Source organism: Gigantopelta aegis, chromosome 14, assembly GCF_016097555.1.
Source record: "Gigantopelta aegis isolate Gae_Host chromosome 14, Gae_host_genome, whole genome shotgun sequence".
NCBI lineage: Eukaryota > Metazoa > Mollusca > Gastropoda > Neomphalida > Peltospiridae > Gigantopelta > Gigantopelta aegis.
Genome location: NC_054712.1, coordinates 10,969,043 through 10,992,522, shown reverse-complemented (window position 1 = coordinate 10,992,522; position 23,480 = coordinate 10,969,043). Strand labels below are relative to the sequence as shown.

The following is a 23,480-nucleotide window of genomic DNA, read 5'->3' as shown; positions in this document are numbered from 1 at the left end:
TATCTGTTGTTCTGTTTGGCAAATTCCTCCACTGTTTAGGCCTATTTATAATCCTTCTCACAGAGAACATCTTTTTTTTCCATAGTTCTAAATATGATTTTTCTCGACATTTAAATATTGTCTTGAGTTTCGTGGTTCTCTGCTTGCAGCTGTATGTGTAATCTTTGCAGCAACTATGTTATATTATTCGATTTTTATTATTTTATTTTTTGTTTTGTTTGTTCGATTATATCCACGAACACATCTTAATGCTCGAAAGTAAGTCTATAACAAATTATTAATTATCAACGCATCATTATTACATACTCATTTGAAATTGTTACTAAAGCAAAAATTATAATCATATGGGTTTCATCCAGAAAGTAAAAATATCTACCAACCAAAAACAGACATAGAGTTAGGCAGTACAAAGCGTGTGTGTGTGTGTGTGTGTGTGTGTGTGTGTGTGTGTGTGTGTGTGTGTGTGCAGGGTTCGAACTTAACGGTCGCCCGATCGCCCCTGGCGACTGAAAACGACGACGGGCGACTGAAAACCCACAGTAAAGTTGGCCGCCTGGCGACCGATTTTTTATATATATTTTTTTTTAAATCAATAATTAATAAATAAATAAAAGTACAGCTATGTAACCTACTTTGCATCATGAAAAAGTGTAGGTCTGCTTTTACATATAAACATATGCCCAATATAAGAATAAGTGTAAGGTAAGTCAAGTGGCATGTAAAATTGGGCACAAATTCATGTCGACAAGATGGCCTTAGATTACAGTTATCTTCCCATTTGGTTGTCAAAAATCCGGAAATTTGACCGTGCAAGTAGTCTGCTGTTTGACTGTGATTATTTCATGGCAGACAGCTATGAAGTGGCATCTGTTTGACTGAAGTGACAGGGGATAGCATGTAGTTTGTAAACATGTGTAACTTGTTGACATTGAAGACTTGTTTGTGGTAATTCCGGCCCATGCAAAAGTAGTGCTTTTTGTGTAAAATGGGTGTACTCCGGCCTGGTTTAGAGGGTGTGTCTGTTTAAACCAATATGCTGGGAGAAAGAGCTGGACAACAGCGGTTGTCCTTTTCAGGGTATGTGTCCCCCGTGCAGGCAAAGGTACATACACAACTTCATGGGCCTGCTGATATTAATAAAAATGTTATAGCCACTAAGGCTATATAGAAACATATAGCGAAATTAATTGTAGTCTGAGGCCAGATTCAGCCCTGGTTATCTGTAAATGTCATAGATCGTGTCCACTGAACATTATATTTTAGGTTTTTTTTTTAAATAATTATTATTTCATTGAGGGGGGGGGGGGGGGGGGGGGAGGAAAGGATTGTGTCGGTTATACCAGTGCTCAACGTTTGGTGAACGCAAGCATCTTTGTTTGTTGGACATTATATAATCCTATTACCTAATTTAATATGAAACGCTAAGCGATTTCGCAAACCTAACACGTGCGTAGCTTCTTCTAACTTCTAAACGTGCATAGTTCGTATTTACCACTCGTGGCTCATCGCGTTATTTATTTAAAGAGTGGGTTGGTTGAGTGCAGGAAAATACTCAAAATAAATGTTTTCTCTTATAATCTGTTGCAATATTGTTTTTGTTTTTTTAAATATTATTCGGGCAAGTCAAAAAAATGGATCCGAGCAAGTGAAAGTGCTGTCACCACTTACCCGGATGGCAACTAAAAAAAAGAAGAAGTTAAGCGTAGACACTGTGTGTGTGTGTGTGTGTTGGGGGGGGGGGGGGGGGTTAGAAGGGCATGGGATATTGCTCTCCCAAATCACACATCTTGGTTCCTTCCACATTTTATATTTGTCATGGCAAAGACTCAAAGACAATGTGGTCCTCCCATGTGGGTCGCGGCTGGCCCCCAATATAAAATATGTCGATGTTTCCTGATAAAACAATAAAATCCAACATATTTTACATTTAATTTCTCCAATTATAAGATTCCACCTGGAACGTTTTGGACACAAAAACAGGTGGGTTCAAGAGCTAGGTGGTGTTAATTTTACCGAAAAGGTCCAAAAGGTTTGAAGTTGTTTTTGAATATAGTAGTTTATGGAATGGGGTTTCTTAGTTGCCAAATCTATTCGGATTAAAAAACAACAATTGATTTTTAATAACAGTGTTGAAATCTGCGCCATGAAGGAATTAGGGTAGAGATAACTAAAATGTCTGTAGTTTAGTCAATATACAAGATAGAATAACAAATGACCCCTTATATTAACGCTACTGGTCTCTACCATCCATTCATTAAATTTAAATAGGTCAGTAGAGGTGAAAAGGTCACCATTTTGGACCGGCGCTTAAAATCTGGACCATTTTTTTGGTCAAACTTCTCTCTCATTTCTGTAAAATGTGGTTTATCAAATCTTTTGAACTATTTTTGTATATTTCTGTGTATTTGAAAGGGGAAAACAACAGATTTAGTTAATTGGTTTCGACATATCACATATAATGACACGATTTTCACTATATGACAGTTTGTCGGAATTTCCAATATTTAAGAGTTGGGTAAACATAACGCCACATATCTCTGAATGTTTTAAAGGTAGGATTATATATTACCACTCACATTGAAGGTAATAACATGAAGTAATAATTGATATGCATTTCTACATGGTTGGTTGAATAATTAGGTCACTACAGGTCAAAAGGTCACGCTGTTTTACCGAAGCTTACAATTGGTCCATTTTCTTTGATCAGACTTCTCTCTTATTTCTATAAAATGTGATTTATCACGTCTTTTAAACAGTTTTTGTATACTTCTAGGCAGATAGAAGAGGAAAACAACATGCTTAGTCAAATCGTTCCGACTTAAAATATATAAGTGCACGAATTTTATGATACGGCGGTTTCATGGGGTGTCTGACATTTAAAGGTAGTGGAAACATAATACCATATAACTCTGAAAGTTTTAATAGAATGATTATATATTACCGCTCAAGTTGAAGTTAGTAGCATGACGTAATAATTGATGTGCATTTCTACATGGTTGATTGATTATTAGCAGACGTCAAAAGGTCGCGATTTGCTTTTACCAACGCCTAAAAGCTCAGCCATTTTTTTTGGTGAAACCTCTCTCTTGTTTTTATTAAATGTGGTTTATCAAGTCTTTTAACCAGTTTTTATATACTTTTAGGCGAATAGAAGACGAATACAACATATTTATTTAACTGGTTCCAATATAAAATATATAATGGCATACTTTTGTGATATGGAGGTTTGTGTAAATTTCCGATATTTAAGCGTAGGGTAAAGATAATGCCATATACATTTACAAGTTTTAATGGTGGGATTATATATTACCACACAAACTGAAGGTAGTAGCATGAAGTAATGATTGGTGCATTGCTACATGATTGATTGATCAAGTAGGTCACCAGAGGTCAAAAGGTCATATACATTAGTAAAACCCTGAATGCTATGAAATGAACATCTTGGGCAGGAAAGGGGTTGGGGTGAGGGTGGGGAGGGAGAGCACGAGCAGCCTGGGCCCAATTTCACTAAATATTGTAAGCCTAGTTTTGCACGTAAATGTAAATCTACGACTAAACCACAATTCGTATTACTGTTATAGTACATCAAATATAGTTAGAAGTACACATATTTCGTTTCCTTTTGTCCTTAAAATGCTCCATAGTCCGCAGTGATGTAATTTTCTTCATCAAATAGATGCCAAACACTTGTAAACATATGACGGATATAATTGCTAGTAACAGACGTAAACTTGCGATGATTGGTAGCGGGCAGTGGTGTTCGTTCCAGCAGACACACATCATATTTAAAAACACAGTGTCAGTTGCCAAGATTCGAACCCACTGCACCTTTTAAGTAAATTGAGATGAATGAATGAATGTTTAGCAAAACAGCACACAAATACTCATCGGCTATTGAGATATTCTTGTTTGTATGGATTACTCACAGCGTGTTTTACTTTTCTTTCTTTTTTTCACCGCCAAGTAATAGGTGTTGTGTTTATCATTTTTCCAGTACCAATTCTTTGTAAAACGAATGAAAAATTCTGCTGGAAAACTGCCCAGTCTTATACCAGAGGTGTAGAAATTTGCCTTTAGGTACTATCCTTGGTACGTTTGCCTAGGTTTCTTTCCAACATAAGTGATTTCATATTTTACTTTATCATTTACATTTATTTTACAATTTTATAATGCAGGGCGTAGCTAGGATTTTCTTTTGTGATGGGGGGGGGGGGGGGGAAGGGAGATTGAATTCTTGGAACGAACAAGCATGACATGCGCAAACACTAGAAGGTTCGTGCCTCACCCCTGGATATTTTGAAATCTAGATGCTCTGAAATAACATTTCAGGGAAGTTACATACTTAAAACATCGATATTAAATAACCTGTAAATTGTCATGTTATTTGTATTTAAATTTAACGGATTTATTAAAAAAAAATTGGGGGGGGGGGGGGGGGTAAAAAAAGAGAAAAAAAAGGGTAACTGCCCACCTTTCCCATCTGCTAGCTACGGCCCTGTATGATAACATTTACTTCCTTTTGCTAAATACATATTATACTTCTATGGCATACCAAAATATAAAGCTTGCTCTGTATAGCTGGAGTATGTGCACGCGTATTTACTTTTAGATTGCTATGGAAGGAAATGTTTTATTTAACGACGCACTCAACACATTTTATTTACGGTTATATGGTGTCAGACATATGGTTAAAGACCACATATATTGAGAGAGGAAACCCGCTGTCTCCACTTCATGGGCTACTCTTTTCGATTAGCAGCAAGGGATCTTTTATATGCACCATCCCACAGACATGATAGTACGTACCAAAATTTAGATTAAAAGTCAGTATCTCGAAGAAATTGTAAGATAATTTCTGGATGGAATCAAAATGATTCCATCACATTTCTTTATCCAAATATATCTTTTCTAGTTTCCTTGACCCGAGTACACTCTACCAAAATATCGTCAGAAGACACTGACAGTAATCACACCGAGGTGGAGAATCTTTCTTCAAGATGAATGAATGGGTCAAGTAAGTATGACCGATGCTGGCACGACACAAGTCCATCTCGTCCTTCCTGCACTGTCTATAGGAAGACTGCCACTCTCCCAAGACTGGCTTGATAGCATGAAGCTTTTTCCCAACCGCACCGTCCCAATCATGTTGCCACGTCGAAAAGATACATTGGTTAATACTACGTTTAAAATCAGTATAAGGCACACCAACCCTGGCATGAGGCAAATCCAAAGCAGACTTGGCTGTTTTGAAACATGTTTTGTTACGTTTCCCTCATTTGTTGTATATAGTTGTACATAGTTCGCACACCACGTTAGTTCCCCACTACTTGTGGCTTATAATAGTGGAAAATTGACGTAGTACAAGTTAGATGTTTTCTACAAAACATTGCTTTTCACTTACAGGAACTCTAAATAATTTTATTTACCATTTCTAGGTGTTTTTGTTCAGAACTATATATGATTTTTTTTTTCCATTCAGGTTTTGTTTTGTTTACTGCATCGTTTTTGTTTTTGTGTTGTATGAGGGAAGTTAATACTTACTATCACTGTCGGGTTTTGTTTTGTTTGGCTACTGTTTTGTTTTTGTTTCGTGTTGTTTGAGGAAAGTTGATACTCAATATCACTGTCGGATTTTGTTTTGTTTTGCTTACCGTTTTGTTTTCGTAAGGGAAGTTGATACTTAATATTCTGTTAATACTGTTGTGTTTTGTTTAGTTTACTGTTTCGTTTTTGTTTTCGTGTTGTATAAGGGAAGTTGATACTTAGTATGACTGCCGGGTTTGTGTGTTTACCGTTTTGTTTTTGTCTTCGTGTTGTGTGAGGGAAGTTGATACTTAGCATCGCTGTCGTGCCAGTCGGTGCTGTGGAAAAGGTTATTATCTGTTTCTTTCTATAGACCAGTTAATGCCACACGTCGTTAGTCCTGTGATTGGTGATACATGTGTGTTGGTTGTAAAAAAAAAAATCAGTTTCGTCTGGACAATACACATTTATGCAATTTTATTTAATCTAGTACCACTGTTTCAAGTAGCCTTGCGCTTGAAATATGTATGGGGTACCTGTAAAAAAAAAGTACTCAAATTTTGTGCTGAACAAGGGTAATTATAGACGCTACTCGTTATCTCTGAAATGAGCAGCTTGACTCCAACTTTTTGTCTGATTCACTTTAAGAGTGAGGGGTGGTAGTATTTATATCAGTGGTGTACATGTCCTTTGATACGCTGCAGGTAAGAGTTTCAACTACATATGTTACAATGGTCATCTATGGGATTTGATTTGGTGGTATACATCATATAGAACATATTCAGTGCATAACAAAATGTTACAATGATCGTCGTATGGGATTTGATTAGGTGGTATACATCACATATACCATATTCAGTGCATAATAAAATATATTATCATTTTGTCATTTGATTAAAGGGACATTCCTGAGTTTGCTGCAATTTTCAACGATTGTAATCAAATATTATTTTTTGGGCATAAAATATTTGTGGCTGTATATTGAATGCGTTTCTGATCGTTCTAATATTTGTACTAGGTTCAATTTCGTTTTATTTCCTAAAATATTCTTTTTTTCTTATGTACAAAATTATTTGAGGACAAAATCCAGTTTAGGCTTCTTACAAATATTAAGACGACCAGAAACACATTGAATATACAGACACTGATATTATAAACAAGAAAATGTTTTTAATATGCAAGTTTAATCGTATAAATATTTTATTAGTAGGAAACATCTTACATTGCAGCAAACTCAGGAATGTCCCTTTAATTAACCGTCACTCGACCATTCAAGTTCACGATGACCTTGATCTTGACAATAACACTGTATGTGGCTCTGAATGGAGTTGGAATCGAAGTCAGCACTGAGAAAATGTGTTCATGCAATGGTTTTTGTCAGTTACTTGTCGTTATGCATGGTCTATAAGGTACTTATTCATTGATATTTTTAATGCTGATATACGCCTCATTCACATTTGTTATCATCAACTGGTGGTGCGTTTTCAATGCTGTTCAGTATATATAATATATATATAAATAATGTTTTGAAAAATTCTGAACAATTTTACATTCCCAAAATCGACGTACTATAGATTATTTTCCTTCATGACAAAAAGTCCATGTTTTACTATCAATTAATTTTAATTTATATGAAAAACTATTAGTAGTTAATATTCTATGAAGTATTCTATATTAGAACCATATATAGCCCTCCCCAGCAGTAAAGGTCATTTTTCTTATTGTGGTGTGTACAACAATTTTACTTATTTTTTAACCGATTGGTCTTTTTAAATTGCACAAAAAAATAGTATAGGTATTTTTTAAATACTTTTTTTTCTTAAATCAAATCAAACTGAAATTATTTAGATAAATCAGTGTTGATAAAGTCAAATTATTTAGATAAATCAGTGTTGATAAAGTCAAATTATTTAGATAAATCAGTGTTGATAAAGTCAAATTATTTAGATAAATCAGTGTTGATAAAGTCAAATTATTTAGATAAATCAGTGTTGATAAAGTCAAATTAAAAGCTGGGAAGGACTATACGATGTATTTATTTCGCTCGTTGTTACAAATGGTTTTAAATAATAAGTTCTAAAATACAATCATTTTGCCATTTTATAATTGCAGAATTTAGCATTCCAGAAGATACTAGTGTATAATAGTATAGTTTTGAACCACGTCTGATATAAACAGTTTCCTTTGAACGGGAGAGTCATCTAAAAGAATATTCGGTTCTACTTTGTTTAGTTTAGTTTGTTTTCCTAAGGTTAAGTGAGTTAATAGCTCAATAATATTCTAAAAATCTCAGACGAACGTGCACTTTTAGGATTATGAAAAATGCATTTTAAGATATTGCAAAAAACCGGATGACCAGAACCACATCAGGTGTATGCAAATTAACATTCTAAATAATAAAATGAAAGTACTTCTAATTTAAATTATAAAAAATACGGCTTTAATAGTGAAAAATAGATATAACCCAAAACACTCTCTAAGAAATCCTAACACAGTAACGGACTTTAAATGTATAACCATGTAACAATAAAACAATTTTTTAATACAATGTTATGGAATTTTAACAACAATAAGATCAATTTTATACAGTGTTATGCAGGTTTAGCCATATATCAATACGACCAATTATTAAATAAAATGTTTACAGGAATCAGACAATATTTACTAATAGACTTTAAAAACTAGCAAGAAATCAGCATAGCAGTGAGTATAATTCTCAGTTTTTGAAACGTTAATTTAACAATTGACTGTAAATATTTTTTGGTCCATGCACACTTTTGTATGATCCACTAAGCCGAGTTATTGGTTTTTGTTTTCGGTTCATACTTCAAAGTACAAAATATATTTGTGATCAATTCTTAAATAAACATGTTTGAGAAATAGAGGAGAATGATAAATCACTCCTCTACATTCAGTCATAAGAGTGATAGGCGGGAGATGTTATAACTGAACCGACTCTATGATTGTGCCAGTTTATACAGAAATCCACATTATACAGATGCTAATTTAGACAGATTCCACTGTTACAGCTGTATAAATATTTTCATGTGTACAAAGTGATTGGAACATAACATCCTGTTTGGGTTACTACAAACGTCTAAGACTCATTGAATATACAGGTACTAGTTTCATTTTGGCAAATGCCTATTCAACTCTGTGTTGTGCAGAGATACTGCTATAATCACGTGATACGGGGTTTTTTTTGCGTTCAGATTTAGCCTTTAAAAAAGCTTTATTGGTAATAGTCATAAAACCCCAAAGAGTCTTTTTAAAACTAAGAAATGCTATTTTGGTTTTGTACACAGTAACAAACTTTAAATATATAACCATGTAACAATAAAACCAATTTTTATACAATGTTATGGAATTTTAACGACAATAATATCAATTTTATACAGTGTTATGCAGGTTTAACCATATATACGATGTCGCATAATTTTAAACATATATCTATAAGACCCATAATACACAGTATATTAAATAAAATGTTTACATGCATAAGACAATATTTACTAATAGACTTTAAAAACTAGTAAGAAAACAACAGCAGTCTATAATTCTCTCTTCTTTTTTTAAAAACCGGTTAATTTAACAATAGACCGCATATCCATCATTTTGATCCTATACCTTCTATACCTTAAAAGTATATTGATAAATCACAAAGCGTTCCGATGCCGCCTGACATCAATTATAGTGATACGCCATCCCCCCGAATGATAATAAAACACATGGCGACAACGAAACGTTTCAAGAAATAAACCTTAGGTTATGAATATTAAATCAGTGTTTCTGCCAGAAAGACATGTTTGGGTATGGCGATATGAAATTGAATGCAACCATAATCAACAGGGGGTATGGTGGGGGCTCCCCTAGAAAGAAAATGGGTTAAGTTTAGGGTTAGGGTTAAGAAAATCATACAGTAATGATAAGAGTAATTAATTTTGTCAAAAGGTTAACTTTAAAAAAATAAAGATAAAAAATATGGTGTGTATGGCGCCATACCCATGTTACCCTCTGGCAGAAAACCTGTAAATGTATGTGGGATACGACAAAAGTTACATTTTCCAGAACTATTGGAATATATTGCGAATCATGACATTATTTGTTCATCAGAGAAAACATTTGTCGGCTTCGATATTATTGAAATTCATGATTACATCGTAATAACTGTTAAGTGTCGATCCGGAGGTATTGCTATATTTATTAATAATTTTAAAAACGCAAAGTGTCATTTGGCAGGATTCGAACCTACTGCAGAGATTTGCATGCAATTTAACAGACCGCGACCTTAACCGTTCGGCCACCGGGACATCGACAAAAACAAATGTAACCCCAATGAACTGTGAAACCAGCAATATTTAATTATGTACTAGTATCCTTTTTAGGTTTGGTGCGGGACGTAGGTCAGTGTGAGATCGATCCCCGCCGGTGGGCCCATTGGGCTATTTCTCGTTCCAGCCAGTGCACCACGACTGGTATATCAAAGGCCGTGGCATGTGCTACCCTGTCTGTGGGATGGCGCATATAAAAGACCCCCTGCTGCTTATCGAACAGAGTAGCCCATGAAGTGGCGACAGCGGGTTTCGTCTCAATATCTGTGTGGGCCTTAACCATATGCCTGACGCCATATAACCGTAAATAAAATGTGTTGAGTGCGTCGTTAAATAAAACATTTCCTTCTTCTTCTTCCTTTTTAGGTTTAGAATCAGAGACCGCCCCCCCTCCCCCTTTTTTTTTACAGGTACCCCATACATGTTTCAAGCACAAGAATACTTGATACAGTGGTACTATATGAAATAAAATTGCATACATTTTGTGCCCAGATGAAATTAATGTTGTTTTACAACCAACACATACACATTTATCACCAATCACAGGACTTGTGGTATTAACTCTATCAAAAGTTGGGCGCACCTCAAACTCTGACCCAGCCAGAAGTTATTTGGATTAGTACTACCTATAAGCATTGATGGAATTCCAAATGAATATCTCAAGTGCAGAAAACAAACTAGTTCCGATTTAAAAAAAACTATTTAACCTTATTGTGTGATATTGCCCGATAACTGGTCAGCAGGTATTAGCAAACCAATATATAAAAAGAAAGGTAATCTGAGAGGACCCAAATCAAACTGACAAACTATGATTGTAAGCTCTTTTGGAAAACCTTTTACATCTTTCTCGAATCTTAAGAAAAACCAAAATACGTAAATGGTAAATTTCTTAGAATCGTATTAAATAACGAATATTCTGCTTTTTTAAATTATGTCAAACTGTATACGTCAAGGCGACACTATTTTATTCATATTATTCGCTATACATTTAATTATTTAGAAAGTGTACTAGTAGATCAACAGTGTAAAAGGAATTAAATTAGAATAGAACATAATACTGATCTATTTATAATAATTACAATGCTACTTCATGTTGATGATACAGTTAATTTGACAGAATCATTGGATGACCTACACAAATCACTACACGTGTTTTTTCAGAATACTGCGATAATTGGAAACTAGAAATAAATATTGAGAAGTCAAACATAGTTATCTTTGACTCAAAACCAGCAAATAATAATTTTTATTTCTACATCAAAGATATCAAATTAGATTTTGTCAATAGCCATAAATACCTAGGTATCATTTTCACAAGAACTGGATCATTTGTCCAAGCACCCCCAAACCCCCTCCCCACCCCACCACCAACAACACCCCCCCCCCCCCCCGCAAAAAAACCCTCACCCCCCAAAACAAACCCACGGTCATGCGGAATGACTTTATTGAATACTAGGAAAAGCAATCTAAATTTACCTATAGGTATTCAGTTACAATTTTTTTTATAGTATTATTGTCCATATATCCTTTTATATTCCTCTGAAATTGGCAGCTATGGTAGGAAAGAGAAGAACACTTCCCGTGTTTTAAAGGGCTATATGGGCTTTTCCATTAGGTTTGGGCCACGTTATCACAGGAAAGGCATCCAAAATATCAGGAATATTATACAGAAGTGAACGTGTTCATGTTGAACTCGAAAACAAATTAGGCATAGGAAAATTACTGGCTAAACAAAACACATTTCAAATGAAAAAGCTTTCAGTCGTTCCTAGATCCACTAGTTGGTCTGGATTTTCTCCAGTCGCTGGTTGTCGTGGATTTTCTTCAATTGCTGGTTGGTGTGGCTTTTCTTGATCACCTGGTTGGCGTGGATTTCCTTGATCAGCTGGTTGGCGTAGCTTTTCTTGATCAGCTGGTTGGTGTGGATTTTCTTGATCATCTGGTTTGCGTGGGTTTTGTCTGGCTGCTGGGTATCCTGCTTTAACTGGCTTACCAAGGGGTTGGCTTTGAAGTGGAGTGGACTGGGCGCCGTCTTTATATGGACGGACCATAACGAGTTCCTAAAAGGAGAGACTGAAGAGTTAGTGATAAAACCGGCTGAATAATGAAAGAGTCGCTTAGGCAATGTACATGCTTGTAGGATACAGTATCTGTTTCCTAAAACTAGCTTGTAATGAATGTAATATTCAACGAAGACACGTAAGATTGCACACGACCATTAATTACACCAGGCATTTCAAAACAATTTCCGTGTCAGAATATATTCTGTGAAAACCAAAACCAAAAAACCCCACCAAACCCACAAAAATCCCTCCACCTATATCGGGAAAGTCGGGTGATTACTAGTTTTAGGGAGTACTCTCTCTTGATTCCTACCGTGTAAAACAGCAACATTGGTCGACCACAACATGTTCATTTAGCCACCCACAGGCCAGAGCAGTGCACAGTTGTTAACAATTAGTACCAACTATACGACAAGTAACTTCAAACCAATGGGTAATTTAAATTCTACAGATGCCAACCATCTTGCAAACATCGAAGAAAGATTTCAAAAAGGCATTTCAGAATTTTGTATTATTAATAAATGTTTTAACGAGAAGTGAATTCCTAATAACGTGTCAAATAGTGGTGGGGTACCATAACTGGATAACTATTTTGACGATACTGTCTGGTTTGAACGCAATAACAATTTTGTGTTTAAATTGGTGAATATCATCATCAGACAGAAACTTTTGAGGTTCGAATATATGTGTATTATGAGGCTGTATGTATGTATGTATGCTTGCATATACGAACAGAACTCGATTAAATGCATATCCCCGGTCCAGGGCAAATTTATGCTACACAAGTTCAAACATCTTTAACATGTCATTTGAAGCTTCAGGCATGACCACCATGGGCTCCGCCTCTACCACGGCCAACTAATGGGATGGAATAACATTGTTTATTTTTATAAATAATAAAATTAAAATAATACTTAATTTAAAAATAAAAGATATTTTATTTTGATTTGCTTTAAAAATGGGTGGTTTCGCAAGTTTGCTCAAATTTTACAAAAGGTCAAACATATAAGAACACTAACAAACAATTGAGCACAAATATAGGAACATGAAATAAACATCAGTGAAGTTACCTAAGTACCCTCAAAGCAGGCTAACAAAGTAAAATATTGTTTTCAATTTCACGAGGGCCGAGTTTCATTAATGTGCCCAACTCGAGTCAAAACCAAAAGGATGTCTATTTATCAGACTGCGCAAGCGGTTTGCTCTAATCAAGACAGAGACAATTTGTTAATTCTAAACACAAATTAGGAGATAATTATGTTGTTTTTGACCATTTGCGGACGTTAATGCTAGTGTTACAGTAGCAAACTGAGTTTTACCAGCGACGCGACGCCCATTCTAATTCAGTAAATCCGTGTAAATAATTATTTTCAAGACGAACCCAGTGTTAACAAAAGCCTATAATAGCATCAAGATTACTGCAATAAACACGAACTTGAACACCATGCTATAAACACCATGCACATGCTCCTGTGTACGGTATGTGTATACATCGCATATTATCTTATTGGTGTTTATTGCATATACTACTTTTCTTTTGATGTTTATTATTGTATTAATAGCATTTACAATATATCCAACTGACAACCAATAACAGTGTTTCTGCCAGAAAGGCATTTTTGGGTATGGGCTATGGAATTGAATGCAACCACATTCAACAAGGGGTATGGGAGGCCTCCCCACCCCCCCACCCCCCCCCCCAGTTAAGTTTAGGGTTAGGGTTAAGGAAATCATACAGTAATAGTAAGAGTAATTAATTCTGTCCAAACGTTAACATAAAATAAAAAAAATCTGCCAACATTTTTGGGTATTGCGCCATACCCGTTTTACCCTCTGGCAGAAACCCTGAATAAAGGAGTATTTAATGAGACAGAAGATATCCATCTTGAGGCCAGAATGAGCAAAGCAGACTTTTAGACTTGAATGTGTGTGTGTGTGTGTGTGTGTGTGTGCGCGCGCGCGCGCGTGTAATTTATCTCACTTGCACCCATTTTTAGGTTTTACCAAGTTAATATTAAAACTGTTTAAAAGCAATCGATTATACCTCAAATCAAAATGAATTACATAATTTTCCCAATTGAAATGGTACGAAAAAGTATTAAAATAGTCTCCCACCAGTTTTGTACCGATCGATCGTCGTTGATTGAACAATTAAGGTGCATGCTTTATTTTATTCTGAAGTTGTCGAAACGGTAATTGCGAGGACACTAGAACGCAGCAACAGGTCTGTGCATTTCCACGATCCGTTTAGTTTTGTTGGAAGTAATTGTGTCCGATTTTTGCTGATTGATGTGCGGTGTATTGTAATAAGTAGAATACTATACTCATTCTCGAAAGAGACCGTTTATATTAAAACTCGTGGTTTCGATCATACATTGCTCGTTTCCACTCGTGATGTACGACTGAAAACACACTAATTGTAATATAAATGCTGTCTCACGGGAACTCGTTTAGTATTCTCTTTATCTGTCACAAAATAAAATTTGCCTTCACCTTCCGTCTGTGGCGTTTCACTAAATACGCGATTGCAAAGACAACCACGAAGCAAGCCACAATGCCAACGATGATGACGATGACATTCCGCAAAACATCAGAACAGAGGTTGGAGCCGTCGGCACAGTGGTCGTGCGATGCACACTCCAGGTTACCGGGGATGCAGCGGCCGTTGTCACACGTGAAGTCAGATACTTTACACGGCTCTGAAAAATACATGTACAGTTAAAGTAGCGAACCCTAGTTCCAGTCCGTGAAAATCGACACCAAGTTTGGTTAATCTACAAACCAATTTCACCTCTTTGTTAATAAATTATAAGTAGCTCCCTATCTTTTTCTTTTTGGCGTACAGTTCAAAATTGCGCCTAATTTCCTTCACAAAAATGCGCACAAATTCTTTTTCGGCTTAATCCTATGGGCCCCTGTGCGTGCTGTAACCTTACCGTGGTGCAAGGGTGTAACATTCTCTTTGAGAATGGCCAATACAGCACAAATTAAAATTTTGAATAAAAGTCAGTATCTATCTGTGTTATTTGTATTTTTGCACAGTTCTTTACACTGTTTTTATTATTTTTTTAAATCTTGAATTTTTATATTGATGTTGATCATCACTTTATTTGTTTGCATTACTATAGTTTGACACCCAATGACCGATGTATTTTTCGTGCTGGGGTGTCGTTAAACATTCATTCATTCATTAATCCTATGGGACTTCTAAATTCCATAGCACCATACCACCCTCCGCCTGTTACTGTCCCCGGTCGGACTGCTGGTGCTTCCTTGCACCTGCCAGTGCAGGCGGTTCCCCCTCCAACCCACCCCATCCCTTTCCTGACCTGGGCAGAGGAGCCGGCCGAGGCTGGCACCGTTGCCCAGGACAGACGTGCGCTACATAAGCTTGTTCTGAATGTGCACGTTAAACACTCTGACCTGACCTGACAACAATTTACATTTCGGACCCTTGCTGCTTAGTGGAGAGGAAGGATGGGAAACATGGAAGAGGACAATAGAAAGAATAGGAGACACAAGAATATCATCAAGGGCTTGTCGGACTTACCTCCAGTGTAGATACACAATTGCATACGAGTCTCCCACGGGTTGTCCTGCCACGATCTAAACAGATCAGGCCCGTTTAAGGGCCAATACCAGGGCATCAATAGGCTAGGTTCCAATAATGAGCTACTGTCGGCATACTAAGTTCAAAGCTATACCTAGTTCCCTTTTATATTTCGGTGAACCATGCAAACATGTCCCAATTCCTTCATACAAACTGCACAACCTTTTCTTTTTGATTTAATCCTACGGGACATTCAAAACTGCATAGCACCAAAACTACTTACTGCCCGCCACTGACTCTGGTAGGGCTGCTGGTGATCCCTTGCACCTGCCAGTGCGGGCGGTCCTCTCTTCACCCACCCCAACCCGTTTCCTCTTCTGGACAGAGGAGCCGGGACATGTGCCAATGACAAGCGTGCACTACGACAGCTTGCTCTGAATGTGCCCATAAAACCCTATGACCTGACTTGACCTGACAACAATTTACATTAGATACAATTGACTCTTTGGCAGATGGATGTCAATTCATTTACTCGTAAGAAGAAGGAGGCCAATTCATGTTTGTCAACAAAGAGGTAGATATTATGAATATCTGCATTCTGTTTCAAAGAAATTCACTGTATGATTATTAGTTATAAGCATCAGTATTGGAATGGACTGGACGTCATGTCCGACTCTATGAGAATGAATGCTCTCATAAGGAGGTCATCTAGTGTCTGTCTCGATACACGCAAGTCATGGTAATGGGGAAGCTACTCCGTCTCTTGATATGGACTCGGCCTTAATGTCAGCAAATGTCTTGAGATAGGAATGACATAAGCTGGCTCTACTCATTCAAGGGTACTTCCTCGTAAGACATGACTCAAATATAAATACCATATCATAGTACAACAGACATCTTATAGTAGGATAACTACCCCATCAAATGTTTACAAACATCTCTCATTTTGAAATGAACAGCATCTGAATTTTAACCCCTTGATAGGAGGCTATCGAGCCGAAAGCAAAGAGAGGATGCTACAGATGTGAACAGTGTGAGCAGCCGTTTACCCATGGACAGCAAATAACTCATGACCACTGGATATCTAGCTATCAGAATTGCCATGCAATCAGGAAGGATCGTCTAGCAACAGACAATGTGTATGAACCACAATGCAACCTTCAAACATTGGGTGATACAATTAGAGGTCATGCTATTCAAAGTGAGGGCATACAGAAGAATGACCCAACGAAATTTCCGAAGAGCACTTTAAAATACTTTAAAACAAGCCCTCGGGGACAGGAATGCTCAAAATATGGCACATGGGGGAATATGTAAAGATGGCCAGAGAAAAAGGCGAGACTACCGATAGGGCAGAAGCAAGTGTCAGACAGCACTCAAGTTTGAAAATCCAGATGCTGCCATGAGGGATCCTTTAATGAATACCAGAGACAAAGCAAAGTTCTCAGTGTCACTATCCATATGTCACACTGTCAGCAATCCAACTATATTCCTACTACAATCAAGCTGAGATCCAAGCACGCCGTCATCAGTGTAAAGAACAGAGATAAAAGCTGCTTCATGTGGTCCATCTTGGCTGCACTGCATCCTGTCAAAAACACACACAGACAGTTTTAACACATACTACAAATATGTTGATGAACTAGACTTCACAGGGATCATCTTCCTAGTTAAGATGGTGCATGTTCAAGACACAGAACAACATTGCTATCAACGTCTTTGGTTTTGAAAAAGGAAATGTAATCCCCATCTATTTGTCCAGGCACCCCTTTGATCGACACGTGGACCTGCTGATGATTTCTGAAAGTAAGATATCACATTATTGTCTACTGCAGTCACATCATTATGTAGGCCATAGGCAAAGTGCAAAACAAACATTTGAATTCTTGAATTCTATACCAAACAACATGGAAAAGTATATCTCATTTACCCTGGGATGCATGGTTTTGAACAACTCATTCCAATTTATGAACACCTCTTTGGAGAAACTCACATGTAATCTGGTCAAGGAGGGAATTTCAAAATTCAATCACATTAGTCAATATTTTAGCCAATACAAACTTTACAAGTCTACCATTACGACTATAGTTTCAGAAGAAAAAATCACAGACACAACTTCCTCGAAAAGAAGATTTTTGCAGTTCACTGAGTGGTCAGAATATCAAAGATGAGAACTATGAATATGCTCATATCATATGGAATGACTTCAATATACAAAATCTTGGGGAATACTTGATTTGTATGTCAGCACTGTTGTCCTGGTATTAGCTGATGTGTTTGAAAAGCAGCTGTGAAAAGCAGCTCTGAAGATGACATATACATCCAGAGTCGCTGACTGACAGAGATCAACACCTGTTTATTGAGTAAGGATTGAGCTGTGGTATCTCTTTTAACACCCAAAGCTGTTCCAGAGCAAACAGTGCTCATCTTCCAGAGTTTAACCTGAACAAACTGAGAGCCATTATAACCTGCTTAGATGTAAACAAAATACATGGCTCGGCCATGTCACAACCTCTACCTGTTTGGGAATTTCACTGGTTCAATGAGACAGACAGTTGGATATTGTACAAGTGCCAAATGATGCATCAGAAGGATATATTAGAAGTGGACCTCGACTACCCCCCCCCCCACCCCCCATGAACTCCACAATCTACACAGTGATTATCCATTAGCCCTGGAGAAACTCAAGGTCACTGAAGAGATGACCGGCCTCGGTGGCGTCGTGGTAGGCCATCGGACTACAGGCTGGTAGGTACTGGGTTCGGATCCCAGTCGAGGCATGGGATTTTTAATCCAGATACCGACTCCAAACCCTGAGTGAGTGCTCCGCAAGGCTCAATGGGTAGGTGTAAACCACTTGCACCGACCAGTGATCCATAACTGGTTCAACAAAGGCCATGGTTTGTGCTATCCTGCCTGTGGGAAGCGCAAATAAAAGATCCCTTGCTGCTAATCGGAAGAGTAGTCCATGTAGTGGCGACAGCGGGTTTCCTCTCAAAATCTGTGTGGTACTTAACCATATATCTGACGCCATATAACCGTAAATAAAATGTGTTGAGTGCGTCGTTAAATAAAACATTTTTTTCTTTCTGAAGAGATGCTCACTCCATATACCAAACAGCTGTTAGATGAACTGAACTTGAACGGCACCTCCACTGAAAGTTGATGCCGAATTTACAACCAAAACTAAAATATGTGGTGTAATACAGTAATCTACAATTCTACATTTCTCTCAGCATAAAGATGACTAAGATTAACAGAGTGATGACTTTCGAACATCAACCCTGATTCAATACAGAAACAGAAAGAGCACCAAAAATTATTTTGAAAAATACTTTTTGTTTTAAAATGATGAACAATTCAGTGTTTGGAAAAACAATGGAAAACCTGAGGAAAAGAGTGATTGTCAACCTTGCCAAAAACAAGAAAAGATCATGCAAACTGGTAGCCAAACCCAACATCCATGCCTTCCAGATATTTAACCTGTTAAAACACAGACTGTATTTGGACAGGCCGATCTATGTTGGGTTCACCATTATAGATGTGTTCAAAATATTGATGTACGACTTCCATTACACCTACATCAAAGAGATAAAGTCAAACTTGTGTTCAAGGACAAAGACTCATTGTGTTACAGTATCGAAACAAAATATATGGTAGGAGACCATCACCTGTTTGACACCTCTGATTATCATACTAGCCACCCAGTCTACAGCACCACAAACAAGAAAGTCCTAGGTAAAATGAAAGATGAAATGCGTGACATTCTTATTCAGGAATCTGTTGCTCTTAAATCCAAGATGTATTGTCTCATCTATGAGGAGAAGGGCCATCTGATGGAGAAGAAGACTGCCAGGAATAAAGAAAAGTGTCATTAAAAACCACACAAGGCACCAACACTATAAACAGTGTCTCTTCAATAGGGAAATCCATATGTCTTGCATGATGCTGATCCAAATCTATTAAAGTGATCTCTATAATATCTAACTCAACAAACTGGGACTGTGCCCGTTTGATGATAAGAGGTGTTTTCTTCAAGATGGTGTAACCAGTTTCAGCTACAGCCATTGGAAAATGTCCAAGAATGCTTTTCCGTAAAAACTATTAATAGGGGAAGTATCATCAAAATTAACTCATTTGTGTAAACTGTTGATCAAGCTAATACCGTGTCCTATGTATCCAAAGGCCTATTCCAAACCATTCAACATGATACGTCATTTAACTGATTAAAACTTCAAGCCTCTATAGCTGTGACTCCTATAACTCCTGTTTTGGCTCCAATGGCTCCTGTTCTGGCAGCTGCTCTGGCTCCTTGTGCTCCTAATCTGACTCCTATTTCTGATCCTATGGCTCCTGCTCCGGCTCCTATAGTTCATATGGCTGCTATTGCTCGTGCTCTGGCTCCACAAACAAGAAGGTCCTAGTAAAATGAAAGATGAACATTTGTTGGTTTTAAATCCAAGAGAATTAGGGCAAAGTGATTTAGAAGAAGACTGCCAAAGGAATAAAGAAAAAGGTCCAGATCCTATGGCTCCTATAGCTCCTATGGCTCCTGCTTTCCTACTACATCCCTTCACCATGATCGTATCGGGGCCCACCTCGTGTTAAAAACCTTTTAGGTCTATAAACTTTTGAAGGATGGTAAAATTGACACATCTCCCCAACACATTATCTGAATCTACAAATGTTGGCAGCCTCTATGTGATAGTATCAATGTGGTCGCGAAAGTTGAATTCATCCGAGGCATGCACGAAGACCTGCAACAAGAAATCTCATCATATTGGATTACCCAATGTCTATAGCTGGCAAAGACTCGCATTAATGACCTATTCATAGAAGGAAGTTACCACATAAACCTCTTGGTAATTGCTATCAATCAGAACCTGCAGTGCAGCAAAGACCCATCGAAGAAACTGTCATTACGTGGCTCTCTTCAACAATCCCATCGACAAGTCATGATCTTGGCTCCAGCAGATGTATCCAGAAAACTATCGTCATTTCAGGCAACAGTTTGAGGTAGCTACTCCTAAACTCTATGGGCGTCCTTCTGGGGAACTTGAAACAAACCACACCAGAAAGCTTACATCTTCAACCAAACAAATGGGAAGAGATATATAAAATTATAAAAAGGAAACCGGTGCATGTGAAGACATTTGTGGTGAACAGACGTGTGAAGAAGAGTTGTCCGAAATGCATTCATGTGATGATTGCAGAGTGATGTTTCAGGACGTACACGATCTACAGAGACACGTTAAGAAATGATGTCCCATAACTGGAGGGGAACTTCCTGCAAAGAGAGATATGAAGTAGAAGAAAGTCAAAACGACAATGAGTGGGAAAGGGCTGGACTGGATTATATGTGGCACCTTACCTGCAACAATGATGAAGACGAATGCCTGAAAAGAGACAAACATTCGGATAAGGCAAAGTCTGAGCAATTGGTGGATCCGAAAACTTATGGGAGTAGTCCTATGTCAACAGACTGGCATTTATACCATTATTTACTCATTGCTTCTCGAAATCCTCTCTAATAAAACCGATTCTGGATAGAATCGACGAGGTGGAATGCACAACCGAGTCTATGGCACTTAAATAAAAAATTAAACCACTTCTGAAGTTGGTTGCAAAGAAGGCTATTTCTCAAATCGAAATAACTGCTGATAAATCTGACACTGAGGAAAAGGAATCAGACAGTGAAGACACTAACTAGACTGTATATAAGGCGTATCCGTTGCCAGTAAGTAACACAGTTACTGATTCAACTGGAGAGTGATGATCATGTAAGGGGATTACTTGAATGAGGTTTATTATGATCCATCAAACCCAGCCAGCTTTTCTGGTCCAGATAAACTATACAGATATGTCATAAAAGCTAGGAAATACGTCGTCAACAAAAAACAATATCAGAAAGTGGTGACAAAGGCAAGAGTCTTATAGTTTACATTAACCACGTCTAGAGCTTTTTATAAAATTCACTTTAAGAATAATACCTGGAAATGGCACATTATTTTAAAGTATGACTACATATTTCCCCACTAAAATACCATCTAATATCTTGCAAGACATATTTCCCCACTACAATACCATCTAATATCCTGCAAGATTCTAATGCAACTACTACTACCTTTTACTCCTGGTTGTCTTTCTTATTGTTACTATTTTCAAATTACCATTGTTGTCTTTGGTGTTACCAATTTAATTAAATCTGGTTTTATCAGATAATGTTATTTACAAATGAACCATCATCACTGTATTGAGATTTATTTCACATTTGGATATTTATAAAGTAGTTATGTATAAATAAATCATTCAAACAATCAATCAATGGTTATTTTCAAAGTTATATAATGATAAGAGTCTTATATGTGTGTGGCATTACCAACATGTTGTCTATAGTGTTACTAGTTGACATATAACACCACATACAGTAACACCACAGAATTATTAAAGATATGATTTAATTTACATTTTAACCCTGCATCATTGTATAGAGCACAATTGCTCTATTTAAATTAATTTGTAATCCCTTTTAAAGGGACATTCCTGAGTTTGCTGCACTTTTTTAGATGTTATCCACTAACAGAGACTTTTTAACGATTGTAATTACATATCAAATATATTTTTCTGCATAAAATATTAGTGGCTGTATATTAAACGTGTTTCTGACCATTCTACTATTTGTAGTAGGTTAAATTTCATTTTATTTCCCAAATCAAGACAAAATCCAGTTTGGGCTTCTTACCACCAGAAGCATTGAATATACCGACACTTTCTTCTTTCATTTTCCTTTGATTTAATAAAATTAAAATCTTCATTGGCTGAGCTTTCCATCACCATCTGGAAAATAAACATGTAGTGGATACTCAACGAATACATTATGGGTGTTAGTACTCAGTTGAGGACAACGACATCATCTGAGCCAAAATAATCTTGGTAACACCACAGACATGTTTGCTAGGAACAGGTAAAAAGTGTTTTGAAAACGCTTTTAAACACAATTTTCTTGACCTATCTTATTTACATATGGAAAGTTTTGATGTACATCTATAAAATAAGCAGACAATTTAGTGCGTTATCACATTTAGAAGAGATCTTAAGGTAAAATGTTGGTGATTTTCTCTGTGACACACCTATTTTCTATGGTTAATATTTTCATATGCTAAAATCTAATTAGTATTAGCACTATTAATTTTCCCACCAAATCTTTTAAAGGTTACTTTCTAGATCCCTTGTTGTTAGATTAACATCACACAAATTACATTGTCCCATTTAGAACACGGCAGAAAGAGATGCGATACACAATGGACAGTGATTTGGAACATTCCTCACAATGATTCATATTTATATATGTCTCCTATTTATATATACCATCACATTCGAGTATATATTACATTCAAGTAAGTAGTAGAGAGCTACATGTATTAAACACTGACTATAAATTACCCATGTAAAATGTATTAAACAGCAACTCGAATCCACCATCGTTGTCGGAATGGTCACTGATAAATTCAACACCTATATCCTCTTTGGTTGAGGCAAAAGGTACTTCGGGTTCAGTCTCCCCACACAGATGGCCCGTTAAAGCTCCAACCCCTGAAATATTGTTTATCATTTAAGCATTTAGAATATATGATCCAGTTCTGTTTGGTACATATAAGACCCACCAAACCGCTATCGTTTCATTACGCTCGATTATCTACGTTATTTAGGTCAACTACAAACGCAATGACCAGCTGTGTTTCTGTTTGATTGGGGGGGGGGGGGGGGCAGTCTAGCTCGAGTGTCCTCAATCTATGTTCTATACTTTGACCTTAGCTAAAGACAGATCTATGTAATACAAGTAGAGTTGTCTACAACCAAATAGTCGCCTGCTACTGTGCCAAACATAATTTTGTTCCCCTAAAACTCAAGACAGACCTTTAGTTTGATTTTAAGAATCATGTCATTAATATTACATGTTGTTAACCAGTACCAACGCTACACGAAGAAACCGACGGTCCTATGCGATATGAA

The 23,480-nt window shown here is 36.9% G+C and overlaps 1 protein-coding gene across 3 annotated transcripts in view; it reads right to left on the bottom strand.

Moving 5' to 3' along the window:
* Positions 1–11,281: 11,281 nt before the first annotated feature.
* Positions 11,282–23,480, bottom strand: part of LOC121388296 (abnormal cell migration protein 13-like) — a 33,521-nt gene continuing 21,322 nt past the window's right edge. For 2 of the 3 annotated variants that reach the window (XM_041519581.1, XM_041519579.1), the window contains exons 3-5: positions 22,911–23,060; positions 14,411–14,616; positions 11,282–11,914 (exon numbers count right to left, since the gene is read on the bottom strand). In XM_041519581.1, the coding sequence (XP_041375515.1) occupies positions 11,597–11,914; positions 14,411–14,616; positions 22,911–23,060 (674 nt within the window). In that variant the 3' untranslated portion in view covers positions 11,282–11,596. The remainder of the gene's footprint in view (positions 11,915–14,410; positions 14,617–22,910; positions 23,061–23,480) is intronic. The other variant, XM_041519582.1, reaches the window with a different exon arrangement.